Below are 15,058 nucleotides of genomic sequence, written 5' to 3'. Positions count from 1 at the left end.
ACAGGTTGCCGCTCATACAGCGCCCGGGAGGTTGCATGTGTGTTCTGGTGGCATGTGTTAGCTCAACACCTAACTAAGACTTTTAGTGTTTTTTTTCTCCTTTAATTTGTCACCCATCTATGTGTTAAATCTCTCCAGAATAATATGTTTGAACCTTCAAATAGTTTCTCTCTGTATTGATGATCTTGTTTGATTTTGGTGCCACTTACTGCATAAATCTTAACGTAAATATAGAAAATTCTAATAGTGTATGCCTTTTCAATGCGTATAGGATACATTTCATATTCATATATGGAGCTGGTATGTGAAAACAAGTGCTTGCATAGATGTAGTTGTCTTATTTAAGACACAGCAGCCTAGTTAACAGCTTAATTGGGCATAACCAATAATATTTCATCTATTATGACATTTTTTGAAGGTCATTACACAAATTAAGTGGCTGCTTTTGTTCTTATTTTTCTGAAGGCTCCTGAGGTGATCCGAATGCAGGACAGCAACCCATATACATTCCAGTCTGATGTGTACGGTTATGGAGTAGTGCTGTTTGAGCTGATGTCAGGGACCCTGCCTTACTCCAATATCAACAACAGAGATCAGGTAACATGACATTACTCAACTTTGTGTTTATGGAACACCGACACAATCTAAAGCAGAGTATCTGGTTAATCCAATTCATCTTCACCAAAAATGATTAAGTGTCTTCACTTTTACCTTCTAACCTGTTCGGAACACAGTTTAGTCACAATCATGAGGAACAGCTAGCTATCTAATATTACATAGTATCATCTGATACCATTTACTATACATTACTGGGTTTGGGTTTTTACTGTTAGTATGTTTAGGTTGCATGCTTACTTACTGCTTACTGCAAGCTGATTTGAGTAATGATAAAGAAGTGACACATAGGTGGCACAAGAGCAGAAATCTCACCCAACACTATGGGGACTTGTGTTTACTTGCTGATAGTTGTTGGGATCTGGTAGGAGCACGTTTGGTTACAGATATCAAGGATAGCTATTGACCATCAGATCAAGCCTGAGATCAGGGAAGCAGTAACCACCCATGGATACAGATTCATAAAAGGGATGTTCACTTAAAATGACAATGTTTAAAATACAATTTTACATTTACCAGGTGAACAGTGAAGGATTGAATCAGCCAGGTGTTATCACAACGCATGTGCACAAATAATAATAATATTAACCATTTATTTCACTTCTGCAACACTGATCAGCAATCAGTAATTCTTCAATGAATAAACATATAGTCCCAATAGTGTAGAAATATGTGGGAGGTTGGAGGCACGCATGGGGTAGTCAGGTCTCTCAGAGCTCCAGGTGGAAATCAAGTTTTTTTCTCTTTCAATCCGTCTTAAAATCATTTTCATCAACACATCTAACATCCATACGAAGTACTGTGGGATCATTTTACTTTATTGCAACCTTTGAAAGCCACGAAGATGCCTGACACGCGTCAAACAAAGCACGCCAAACAATCAGACACGACTGCGGACAATGGGCCTGATGCAGGTGAAGAGTTGTTGCCTTTGGGAGAAGATTTCGGATAAAATTTTGGAATCAGTCAACAAACATTTTGACCATTTAGAGCATAAATTTGAAGACCTTATGAGCACTCAGTTGGTACTGACTGAGAGAATTGTTGCCACAGAGGAGCAAGGCACCAACCACGAGCGACACATTCAGACTGGAGCTGTATATTTCTGATATGAAAAAAGCAACGAAAAACTGTTAACAAAAATTGATGACTAGGAGGGACGATCTAGAGCAGGGGTGGGCAACCTGTTCCACAAAGGGCCGCTGTGGCTGCAGGTCTTCTTTTCAACCAAGCAGCAGCACACCAGACTTCACTCATTCAATCAACTGATCTCACTCTTCAGACAGCTGATTGGTCAAACTGTGAGCTCTTGCTTGGTTGGAAAGAAGACCTGCAGCCACAGCGGCCCTTTGTGGAACAGGTTGTCCACCCCTGATCTAGATGGAATAATGTTAAGATTGTGGGAATACTGGAGGGTGAGGAAAAGGGCAAGCCCACGGACTTCATCATGGAGCTGATACCGAGGTTACTCGGGGTGAATAACTTTGCGAAGCCTGTGACTGTGGATAGAGCGCACCGCATACCTGTGCCAAAACCTATAGATGTTAAAAAGCCAAGGAGCATCATCGCCAGAATTCACTTCTATCAGGAGAAAGAGCTGATCCTTCGGCTGAGTCAGCAACAACAGATGACCTATAACGGCCAACGGGTGTTCATTTACTCGGATTATACAGCAGAGGTGATGGCACAACGGAGGGGATTTCGCCAGGTGACCCAGGCGCTCAAGGAGAGGGAGGTGAAATTCACCTTGCGCTTCCCAGCAAAGCTTCATGTCCACTTCAACGATCAGGTAAAAGTCTTCACCAGCCCCGGAGAAGCTATGTCGTTTATAGAACATGACATGAAAAGATAACTTCTTGATGCAGGCCTCTGAACTGAGAACTTTGAGAATATTAATTTTCACCTGCTAACCGTCTACCTCCTCTAAGTAGAGACGGCGGATTAAATGTTATGAATTCTTTATTATTTTTCTGTTTTATCTCCACTGTGGAGTGCCTGTGGACTCTTTTCGTCCATTGTCTGTGTTTAAGTCCGTTTTCACAGAGGGATTCTGGACTGCTGGACATTCGCCATGCGTTCTCCTATTATTGATGGGGGTTTTTCTTCTTCCTTCTTGGTGTATGTGTGTGTGTGTGTGTGTGTGTGTGTGTGTGTGTGTGTGTGTGTGTGTGTGTGTGTGTGTGTGTGTGTGTGTGTGTGTGTGTGTGTGTGTGTGTGTGTGTGTGTGTGTGTGTGTGTGTGTGTGTGTGTGTGTGTGTGTGTGTGCGTGCGAGTGATGAGGCTGTGTGGGGAAAGATATGTTGATCCTGATTTAGTCTCTCAGAGGGTACGCTCATTATTATTTGTCATGTTGACGTCATGTATAAAACTCTTGAGGTTTACAATTTCTGATTATTTCATTTGTTAACGTTAAGTAAATGAATCTTAATGGAACAATTTCGCTCTCTTCGTGGAATTTAAGGGGCCTTGGCAATGACTTAAAATGGGGGAAGGTTTTTTCTCATTTGAATTTATTGAAGGCAGATATTTTGTTTCTACAAGAGACTCATACTGTCAAAGCTACTGAAAACAAACTGAAACCAAACTGGATTTCACAGGTGTACCATGCGGCTTTTACATCCCAAGCAAGGGGGTTGCAATTCTCTTTCGAAACAGTATCCCTTTTGAATTGAAATCTAAAATTATTGATCCAAATGGGAGATTTATTTTAATCTCTGGATGTATTAATTAATTTCTTATTACCCCGTTGAATATCTACAGGCCTAATTCTGACGATCCTACCTCTTTTCGTTAAGTTTTTGATTTACTCCCAGGAGATGGATCATCTAATATTGTAATTGGAGGGGACTTTAATTGTTATTTGGATGTATCTTTAGACAGATCATCCACTAAACCTCCTCCAACCATTAATACTGTTCAGACCCTCAATCGTTTAATTAAATCAAGAAATTTGGTAGACATCTGGAGAATACAACAACCTGACATTAGAGAATATTCCTTTTACTCAAATGTTCATTAGACCTATACTAGAATTGATTATTTTATATTTGATGCCGGTTTGATTTCAACCATCAGAAATGCATTGTATCATTATATATTAATTTCAGATCATTGTCCTGTTGAACTGCAGCTGCAGAGTTCTGTCTCTAGACCAAAATACAACTGGAAATTTAATCCTACTTCTGAAAGAACCTGGGTTTAAGGAGTACATGACTAAAAAGCTAACTGATTTTCTTGAGATTAATAATAATAAAGAAGTTTCAGACTCTATGCTTTGGGAAGCACTTAAAGTTACTATGAGGGGATGTATTATTTCTTTTGAAACCTATAGAAAAAGGGCAAAAATTAAGAGACGTAAAGAAATAGAACAAGAAATAACTCAAATTGAACAAATACATAAAACCTCTTTACTACAGTCTGACTATAACAAGATTCTGAGATTAAAATCTAAGTATAACTCTCTAATGTGAAGTGAAATTCATAACCTTCTACTCAAAATCCGCCAGAAACATTTTGAATTAAATGATAAACCTCATAAATGACTTTCAAGACAACTTAAATGTGAACAGGCAAAATCAGCTATTTACAAAATACAGTCAAAAAATGGGCAAATACTTACAGACCAAGAAGATATTAATCAACGTTTTTGAGAGTTTTATTCTGATCTTTATACTTCTACTTCCACAGCAACAAATAGAGATTACTTTCAATTTTTTGATTCTTTGAATCTGCCACAGTTACTGTAAGTGATAGAAACCAGAAATCTCTGGAAAGGGGTTTTTCTGTTGTTGAGCTAAATGAGGCAATCAAGGCATTTCCTACTGGTAAATGTCCCAGACCAGATGGGCTTGGGGTTGAGTTTTACCAAGCATTTAAGGACGTTCTAATTCCTTACTTACTCAGGATAGACTTCCACAGTCTTTGTACAAAGCAAACATATGTCTGTTATCACCAAGAGGAAAAGATCCCACAGATCCTGCTAATTACAGGCCTATCTCTCTGCTTAATCTAGACCACAAAATTCTAACTAAAGTTCTTGCTACCAGAATAAATAAATTAATTGAAACTATTATTCATCCAGATCAAGTAGGCTTTATCCCGGGTAGGCTTTCTCTTTTTTAATGTGTGTCGAGTGATGAATATACTGTACTGACACATGTGAAAATACCAAAGCAGCTGTCATAACATTGGATGCCCAGAAAGCATTTGACTCCATTGAATGGCGGTATTTATTTGAAACTCTAAAGAGGTTTGGTTTTGGAAAGACTTTCATGGATTGGAATAAAATGATTTACTGTTCTCCTGAATCCTGTGTTTTAACTAATAATGTCTCATCAGAGCCATTCAGCTTATATCGGGGTGTGAAACAGGGGGATTGCCTGTCTCCCCTGTTATTTAATATAGCGTTGGAGCCTCTGGCAATTGGGATAAGAAATCACCCGCACATAAAGGGTATAGCAGCCAGTGAAACAGAATGTCTTGTGACACTTGAATAAATCCTGAAGAAAGCATTCCCCATCTTTTACAGTATAACTGATTAACTGGGATGAAAGTGAACTTATGTTCACTAATGAAAGTAAGATTTTAAAAAATTGTCCCTTCAAGATAGTCCAGGACTATATAATCTATTTAGGCATTCAAATTTCCAAAAGTCAAAAACAGTTGTTAAAATTAAATTTATTAGAGGGTATAGATAAATTAAAAGCATAGAATACTGGAGGACTCTACCACTATCTATGATCGGCAGAGTTAATGCTATAAAAATGGTATCACTACCAAAATTTTTGTACCTTTTTCAAAACTTGCCAATTTGGATCACATCTGATTTTTTTTAAGAAGCTTGAGACAATTGTTCTAGGTTTTGTTTGGGGTTACAAAAACATAGACTCTCCAAAAAACATTTATACAGGCCGACTCAGGATGGTGGTCTTGGTCTTCCAGTATTTAGGGATTACTATTGGCCAGCAAATGCTAGGGCAATGGCATACTGGCAGTGGGGTTCTCCAGACCACCAATCACTCAATTTTGCCTCCCTCTGGCTAAAATTGGAGCTTGCATTTTGAAAAAAAACCATACTCTTCCCTTTCCTCCTTACTTTTTACCAACCTTTCTTCTGCTATTAGATCAGTTAGTCATAGCTTTGTTGTGAGAAATTCTCTTAAAATTCTCAACCAAATAAGAAATGTCTTTAAAACTCCTGGTTTATCAGCTTATACTCCTGTCTGCAATAATCATGCTTTTGTCCCAATGTGGCAAAACATTTTCTTTATGGTGTGCCAAAGGATTGAGGTGTATAGGGGATTTACAGATATAGCGGCCTCGAAATTCCCCTAATTTCATGCTGGGGCCCTGGCGGGTTCGTGACCGGTCCCTGCTCTGCAGTAGGCGGGTTCGTGACTGTAATGACATCCCCCGCGATGACGTCATCGGCGCGGGGCCAACTCGTAACGCCCCTAAGCTCCATTTGCGGAAACTACCTGCACTCGCTCGATCAGTCCACCAGGAGGAGCAGTCATTATTACTGTGTCAGCTTTGCTGAGTCGTTCATTAGATCTGCACATAGCCTCCACTGCTGTAAGAAAAACTGCTTGTCTAGTAGAGCACCCTGTGCAGTTTTTTAAATATAATTATGCTTAATCATCCACATTATTGTAGTGCGCGTTCACAAACTTCTTGGATCTGCTCATCTGCCCATCCTGCCTTTTCCTCCACATCTCTCTCCACCTTTGGAGAGGCTCCCAGCGCATCTCCGCGTGCCGAGTGATTTGTGCCCAGAAAATTAATCGTGAATAACAGAAGTTGTGCGTCGCGTTTTTCTAGCATTCTGAACTGCTAAACAGTTAAATGTTTAATACTCTGCCTGATTCGCAGAGCCACTCTGCTTTTCAGTTGGTGGGTTTCCTGTTTGTAGCGCATTTTAGATTTGCGAGTCGCTATTTGATGCGGTGACCAGCAATACGCAGAGTCCTGTATGTGTGTGTACTGTATATTACTGGACAGAAATCATTTACAGTGCGCTGAAGAGGGAGGGACGGGAGGATGAAATGCCAATTTCAGCCTGTGATCTGTTAATGTCTGACTGAACAGCCTCATGGAAGTGATATTTTACAGTTCTACATATTTTAATCTAACGAAACTCGTTAAAACAAGTCACTTGGTGCTTTCAAAGTCATGTCATTGAGCTGAAAGGTTCCAGATTTCGTTCGCCTTCACAGGCGGCTGCGGAGCGCAGCAGACGGCTCGCTCTGCGCACTGCGATGTTCAACATCATAGGCTTAATATACTGTAGTTAATTATCACTGATCTTTTTCATCACTCTGTCTGTGTCCTCCTCTCTGTTATAGTCGCGGGTAAACATAGTGCTCAGAAGCACACCAAGAATGCATTTTTTACGTCAGGCGTTGTGCACGCGTGTTTGATATTAATATTGTGCCGCTGCACCTCAAATAAATGTTTTTTTGGGAAACGGAAATGTTCAACATGACTTCATCATGTTAGACCAGGCAGACAGGTTCTTACTACAACATCAACTCTCCCTCCGCAGCCAGCGAGCCTCATCCCCACACGACACTGACATTCAATCATGAATAATCCTAATGGGCCAATCAGACCCATGAAAAAAAACAATGTTGTGGGGCATAAAGGGCCAATGGGCCGATGTAGATGGGCCAATCTACTTGTTTTTATTGGCCAATCAGTTAACACACACACACATGAAAACGGCCAAGAAACAGTGAAATCAGTATCATGAGTATTTCTCAGATGATGATTTCTGTATCTATCTAATCCGTGGCATGCAATATTTCACCCGATTTTGGATAAAGTATAAATCCAATTGTTTCATTGTTTCAGCTGTCGTGGCCAAATCTCTTGTTAACTTATTAAGCTCTTCCGCACAGTGTGACATCTATTTTAATTATTAGAGAGCTGCTCTAATGGCCACTGATAGACAGTCCATCCTATTCTGTAAACTGTTGGTGGTTTGTGAACTTCACTGCATTTGTGCATTTGAAGCGATTAACTCCCGGCACATTTCAGAGCTGAGTAAACCTGTAGTTTCACTGACACATCGCGCATCATCACCACAGGCGTCATGATGTTCTCCTGTCTGTCACTCTGTCAGGCATGTGTAGTGTCGAGCCGGCCGCGTTGTTGGCTGAGAAGTCATTATTTGCATTACAGTGTATCCTTTGTTCTAACTCAATGGATGGTCGCCAGCCAAACAGGCTCCCAGCCCCCACTGTCCCACAGACTAGCTATGGCCAGTAAAATAGGTGGAGGGCTGAGGGGAGCGCGTACCTCCAGTAATTAAAAATCAATTTGTGCCACAGATATTAATATTGTGTCGCTGGCTACTTTATAGACTTCACTAAATGTTTCCATTACACTTAATTACATTTATGGATAAGCCAACTTTCCCACCTCCCTCATGCATCAAAATGTATATTATCTGTCCGACCAGGAAATCTTGCGATCGCAAAAATGAGCGCATATTCAACCAATACTAATATGACTGTCTACTGGCCGCTTCCTGGTCTATTTTTGCCGAGAGCCGCGCGCCTGTTGCGGAAAACATAGGCGAGCCCTGGAATCTCCAGATGACGCGCTCTGCTCCTGCAGCTCTGTCTCTGTTCCAGCGCATGTAAAGTAAAATTAGATCTTCATTTTTGTTGATAATTATCAAAAGCAAACTCTGTGTAAACAGATGGAGCCTGTTTATTCTTGGAGTCACAGGCTGTTTTGTAAAGCTACATCACTTTTATGACTCAGGAATGATTTTGTAACTTTTTCGAAGAAGAAGATAATATGCAGCAAAGAGCTGAAAGCGGGAATCGAACCCGTAGCTGCTGCAGAGAACTTCATACATGGGGCGGACGCTCTACCAACTGCGCCAAATCCCCGCCACATGATTTTGTAACTTTGAGCTTCTCATTCTCAAGTCAAAACTGTTTTTTTTTTTTTTTTTGTTTGTTTTTTTTTTAGATGGGAACTGAATCTTTTCGACTGGTTCTGTAATGTGAAGTATGGTTATTATCATATCGGAAGTGATTATATACAACTTTTTTACACGAGTTTGGTTTTTTTGATCGCAACAATCACAAAAACATTCATACAGTATATTGTAAGAGAAAAACTTAGGAATTTCCTGTTTGCAAATTGAAAATATGCATTAAAACAGGCTGATGGAAACACACATTTATGACTTTTTTAAGACTTTGTGCGAGAAATGTTTTTCTAAGTTGATTTAAATAATCAAATCAAATGCACAAGTTGAGTAACTGTGACTGCCTAACTACAAATAAGCCTATTAAAGCAGATGAATGTAGTGGAGTAAAAATCTTTGCCCTTGAGATGTGTTCCTGTGAGGGACACGCCATCTCCTGGTGACACCCTGCAATTGAATGAAGAGGCGTGTTTATAGTGGATTCTGGGCACACCCCCAAGAGGAGGGGGGGACTGGTAGCTGGCTGGCAGCCGGCTGGGTGCCGGCTGGGAGCCGCATCTGTATATGTAGACAATTTTGCGTCATTTCAGCAGTTAAGCTCCAAATATGATATACCTAATTCCAGGCACTAAGGCACATCCCTCACTGTGATAGACATGCTCTTTTGGAACGGTTTTCTCTTTTACCTAGCAGTAAGAAGCTTATTACCAAATTTGCAAGATATCTTTCAGAAGACTCACTATCTGCCAACAGTATTAAGAAAGCATGGGAAAGAGAAACTGTTGTGTTTTCTGACCAACTGTGGAAGACTGCTCTTTCCCGTATTCATAGTTGTTCAATAAATAGTAGACATAGGTTGATACAGTTTGAAGTAATTCACCGTTTTTATTACTCTAAAGACAAGCTTCATAAGTTTTACCCCTCTTTCTCTTAAATGTGATACATGTAAAGTCAGTGATGGTACAATGTTGCCTTTATTTTGGGACTGTTAATCTACCAGTTCTGGGTCAGAATTTTTGTCTTTTTTTTCTCTGAGGTTTATAAGAGGAAGCTCCCTCCTGACAGGGAATTTGCTCTTTTTGGATTTTAGAAAAATGTATTCTAAAAAATTGGAAAACACCAACTTCAGCATGCTTCAAAAACTGGTTGCATGAATCGGTTTCAGTCATTCACTTAGAAAAACTGCGAAACAGTAATCTTAAATTCCAACTCAAATTGGAGAAAACATGGGGTCCCCTTCTGCAACATTTGGAATCATCCTAATCACATTTCTATTCATTGTTATTTTTCTTTTATTGCTCGCTGTTATTCTCTGTACAAAGATGTTTAAGGATTACCATGGTAGGCTTAATGTATATTTTTTGTGCCCTTTGTCAAGAGTCACTATGAATTTCTCTTTTTTTTTTTCTGTACCCCTCCTCATCAGTCAGAAGTGCATGAGCGTGTGTGCGTATTGGTACGCGTACCGTGTTGGTTGGTTGGGGGAGGGGGGACTTAGAATGGGGTTGGGGATATGATTGTTTTCCTTTTTTGTTACCACAAATCTGTTAATAAAAATAATATAAAATAAATAAATAAATAAACAAACGTATAGTCTACAACTACAACTGCAACACAAGCAGCTGCGATGCAAGCAACTACACTAACAAGCATTAAGGCAGCAAGCAAGTGTGTTGCATACGTGTGTGCAAGCACGTGCCTGCGTTGTGTTGTGGCACTGGTCGGAGCCCCTAAAATGCCACGAAGAAAAAAAACTATAAAGTGCACACAAGATACTGAATCGAGCACAAGAGATAGTAAAACGTGCGCACGTTTAAGCTAAATCGTGCTCTCGATTTAATTAACTTGTTCATTTATACAGACAGGTGACAACACATCCCATGTCTCAGGGCAAGAGCAACAAGAATGTCATTATATGACATTCCGAGGTGAAAATAAAAGTTAATTAGCTGAGTTCTTCTCTCCATTGTATCGTGTGTGACTGTGAACATCTAAAGTGGTCACTACGGAGAGGCGTATGCACGGACAAGTCAAAGCGTGGGAAATAACTGTATCGAGCGCATGTTTTAGTATCTCGTGCACTCGACTTAGTGTTTTTTTTTCTTCGTGGCATTTAAGGGGCTCCGTATTTAACTGCTACAGTAACACACTATCATTCATCTGTCTGCTCAGACAAAAGCCTCTGACTTGAGATCTCTTCAGGAATGATTAATGTGTGTTTCAGTCCATTCAGTGCATCTAGCATTTCTTTCAGCTCAGATGGTGACAAGGTCATTGTGTCGCTGCGTTGGCAATTTAACGGCAGGCTAGTCCTTGTAGGTAGGAGAGGAAACAGCAGAACGGTTCAGTTCAGTTCAACATACCTTTATTTGTCCCGCAAGGGGAAATTCCAATTTACAGCAGCACCAGTAAAACATAGAATTAGGTAAAAAACAGCAAGTATATACAAAAGAGTGTAATAAGAATAAGCATTATCTTAAATTATAAATTGTATTTGCGGACTGTTATGTGCAGGATGAATTGCACAGATTATTGCACCGGTTATTGCCCAGATTATTGTACAGATAATTTACAGATAAATTACAGATAAATGCACAGATTATTGCACAGGTAATTTATAGATGATTTACAGATAAATTATCAAAAAATTACTTTCAGCAGTTCTTGTTGTGTAGTCTGACGGCTGCAGGAAGGAATGACCTGCGATACCGCTCCTTCACACACTTTGGATGTAGCATCCTGTCACTGATGGAGCTCCTCAGTGCAGTGATTGTGTGTTGGAGGGGGTGGGAGTCATTGTCTGTCATGGAGGACAGCTTGGCTGTCATCCTCCTCTCCCCCACCTCCTCCACCTGTTCCAGAGGGCATCCCAGGACAGAGCTGGCCTTCCTGATGAATTTGTCCAGCCTCTTCCTGTCAGCTGTTGTGATGCCGCTCCCCCAGCAGACTACACCATAGAACAAGACAGAGGCCACAACAGAGTCATAGAAGGTCTTCAGGAGTGCCCCCCGCACCCCAAAAGACCTCAGCCTCCTGAGCAGATAGTCTGCTCTGTCCTTTTTTATAAATTGCCGTGGTGTTAATCCGTGTCTTTATTCTGTAGGTGAAGTGAGACTGCTGGCTACTCAAACCACTGATTTCTTTTTTCTTTTTTTCTTTTTTTTTTGAGGATCCAAATGTGTTCAGTGAACATGAACAGTCTGTTACTCATCCAGCAAGTTATAAAACATTCTATAGAGTAATTACAAATGTTATACCTCCTGCAGCAACTACATGTCACAGTGAAAAGGGGAGGTCGAGCGGAGCATGTCGATTCTTATATCCTCCTGTGTTCTAGTGGTTCCTGACCAGTTGGAAATCAGGATTTGGATTCAAGCCAAGTCTTATATACAAGTGTGATTTGCGAGTTGTAATGGGATTTTGGCAGTATTTCTTTGTTCTTAGTCCTGATTTTTTTTTTTTTAGTCAGGCCTTCAGTTTCACATACAGGCCTGTCTTTTTTCATCCACATAGTGAGATCCAAACATAGGGCTGCTGTCCCTCCAGCTTGGTTGTGTGTTTTGCTTTTCAAATTTTTAGACGTTTGCACAAGGGGGAAAGTCAGTGGGAGGACAATTACAATAATTTTCATTATCGAACAATAGAGGGTTTTCCCTGTCGATCTAACTAAAAGGCTGTACACAAAACCACTGTGACTTTTATCAGCACGTATTTTGATGCACTTACCAAGCTTACCATACTGTGTGCATGTTACGTGCAGCACTTGAGTGTGGAGGCCACAGGGAAATGACACATTCACAGTTTCTGCAAGATCAAGTTAACTGATGAATTGTCATTATTTGTGAGACAAACAAATATGCGTTGGGTAACAGGGTTCCTAAGTAATTCCGAAGTAATTTCCAGGTCGGGATAAACATGTATAAATGAAGAGTATGACAAAATATTTGTATTGTTTTCTAAAATCTTTAGTTTTCTAAAATATGAAATTCAGAATTTGTAAGTGAATCTCTAAGAGTGTTTTCATGGTGTTTTGTGCAGGTATTGTAGATAAAATGTTAACCACTGTGTGAGAGAGTGGGATTAGAGTGATCCTGATGTAGTCGAAAGCAAGGCAAGGAGTTTGATGTGCGACTGAATGCATAGTGCTACACAGAGCTGGCCCAGACCTTTACATCGCAGCCTGCAAAACAGCTCCAGGGTTAGAAATGTACTTTTTTGTCCACCTGCTTATAGTGTTGTTATAGTAACAATAGTATAACAACACTCAATACGAAAGCGATACTTGAAATTGAAACAATACAATTTTGATACTTGATAGCTAAAAGATCAGAAATCATCATCTCATCTTTGGGGTATTTTTTTGCCCAATTGAAGGATGGTGGAAATGGAAAGCTGAATTGTGGTCCCTTGATAGTTTCACTGGAACTCTGTAATTAAAATAACAGGTCTGATGAGAAATGTGGACATACAATGTGATGTTGCCAAACCATGAGACCCACAGAATGTACAAAATACATTTAAAATGAGATTTAACTAACTCATTTTAATTTCATACATATCAGGGCAGATTGGTAATATATGTAGTTAAATGTCATATGTGGTATCACAAACCTGCCCTGCACAATGCCCTTGTATTATTCGATGAGCAGTGGTATTGCTTTTCTGTCTCTCTTGTCTAAGCTGAATTTCACGCCATATCAACGGGGACGAATGCACAGGTGCATGTGCCCTACCATAGACTGTATCGATTTGGCTATGGTGCTAGTACTGCCATTTAGTAGAGATTCAGACTAATTATACATTTCATCCTCCTGACTGCTTACATCAGTGACATATTTAACCTATAATAAGAATGTTGGAGAATTCTAATACAGCCAACTCCTCTTTTAGCTAGGAGTGTATAACAGCATGCGAAAAATAATGAAACATGATCTGCAATATTCAAGGAATAGGCTATTTCTTAAGCTTAAATTTTTAAGCCCTTCCAACAGTACGCTAATTTTGTCCAACTGGGCTGTCTTCAGGCTGGTTAGTACCTTCATGGAAGCCGTATCCTCCACGGCTGATTTTGCCAGTACTATCTTTTTACCTATCTTTTTACGTGGCATTTGATGATTTATGGTCTTTTACGGCTTCCAGTTTTAGGTTTTTAGACCTAATAATGAAACTAATAGTTCTCTTATTGGCATCTGTAGCATGTTGACGACATACTGAACACAACATTGTCCGGCTTGTCTCCTCCACTGTCAGTTTTTCTTCACTTCTCTTACATTTTATGACCTTTGCCTCTTTAGGCTGTGTCTCTTTCTGGGAAGTGTTCTCTGCAGACATCCTAACTGCTGCAGTGTACCCGCACACTGTTTTTCTGTGTCTCCTTGTTAAAGTATCCAAGTGAAACAAGCAGGCTAGCAATTCAATATGTGCTGTGTTGTAATGTCTAAATTTGCTCTGTTAGGCTACTTTTATTTACCTGCCACTGTGGCTGGCAAATTTGCCCACCACAGCACAAACTCACCCCTGTTTGGCGAGTGGCGGGTGCTGATTCCCAACCCTGTAGCTCAAATATCAAATATAATCTGAAAAGTGTACTGACAAGTAAAATATGGCAGAACCTGTTGTAATGAAAGGGTGGGTTAAGTTACAGACATAAAGGAGGATTGAATATTGATCCTCAGTATCCTACTCTTTGAGTGCTGGTATTTGACAGATCACTTTTAGAAAGCAGATATTCACTGCATTTTACTTAGTTTTTAAGTTGGACATTCAGATCCAGCAGCATCTTCCTCCTCATTTTCACCCAGTGATGGCACTAAGTAGTTGGACATAGCTCTTTTCCTTTATTAATCTCATTTTGTGCCCTTTTGTCCTTTTCTGTTGGTTAGCAAAAAGTGAAATCATGTTCTTGGGGTTTTTTTCTCACCACTTAAGCTCACAGCACTTTAAATTGTGTATGTCATGCGCGTCGTGCACTTTCTATAGCCTTGGCTTTTGTCTCAAAAAAGAAATCCAGGTAAAACACTGCAATATGGAGATTATATTCTTAATTACAGGATTACTTGTTTTATGTACAAGATCTAAGAAAAGTGTTGAAAAAATGCCCAACTCAACTTCCAAAATTTTGTCATTAAATTGCTTGTTTTGTCTGATCAACAGTAAAATCAAACGAAAGCAATCCTACTTTTACCCCAACTTAAATTGGTTCCTGGAACTCTTCCCCTACATGAATAGCACTGACAGATTTCAGTAATTGTGTCCTTGTTTTCTTTCTCAGATAATCTTTATGGTTGGACGTGGTTACCTGTCTCCAGACCTCAGTAAGCTGTATAGTACCTCACCTAAGTCTATGAAAAGGCTTATCATTGACTGCCTGAAGTTCAAACGTGATGAGAGGCCCCTATTTCCACAGGTAAGGAGAATATAGGTTACACATAGGCCAAAAGGTATATGAACAATGCACTTTAATCTCATATTGACAGTCGCCTTTACGTTTGGTTTTCC

General features: G+C 39.9%; 1 protein-coding gene across 1 annotated transcript in view; it reads left to right on the top strand.

Annotated features, from left to right (window-relative positions):
• The window catches only part of araf (A-Raf proto-oncogene, serine/threonine kinase), a 38,709-nt gene that overhangs the window by 18,185 nt on the left and 5,466 nt on the right, over positions 1 to 15,058 (top strand). Inside the window, exons 14-15 of the mRNA XM_070964158.1 lie at positions 466 to 597; positions 14,832 to 14,966. Coding sequence (XP_070820259.1) covers positions 466 to 597; positions 14,832 to 14,966 — 267 coding nt within the window. The remainder of the gene's footprint in view (positions 1 to 465; positions 598 to 14,831; positions 14,967 to 15,058) is intronic.

Source organism: Chaetodon trifascialis, chromosome 6 (genome assembly GCF_039877785.1).
Source record: "Chaetodon trifascialis isolate fChaTrf1 chromosome 6, fChaTrf1.hap1, whole genome shotgun sequence".
NCBI lineage: Eukaryota > Metazoa > Chordata > Actinopteri > Chaetodontiformes > Chaetodontidae > Chaetodon > Chaetodon trifascialis.
This window is presented reverse-complemented; position numbering and strand designations above follow the sequence as displayed.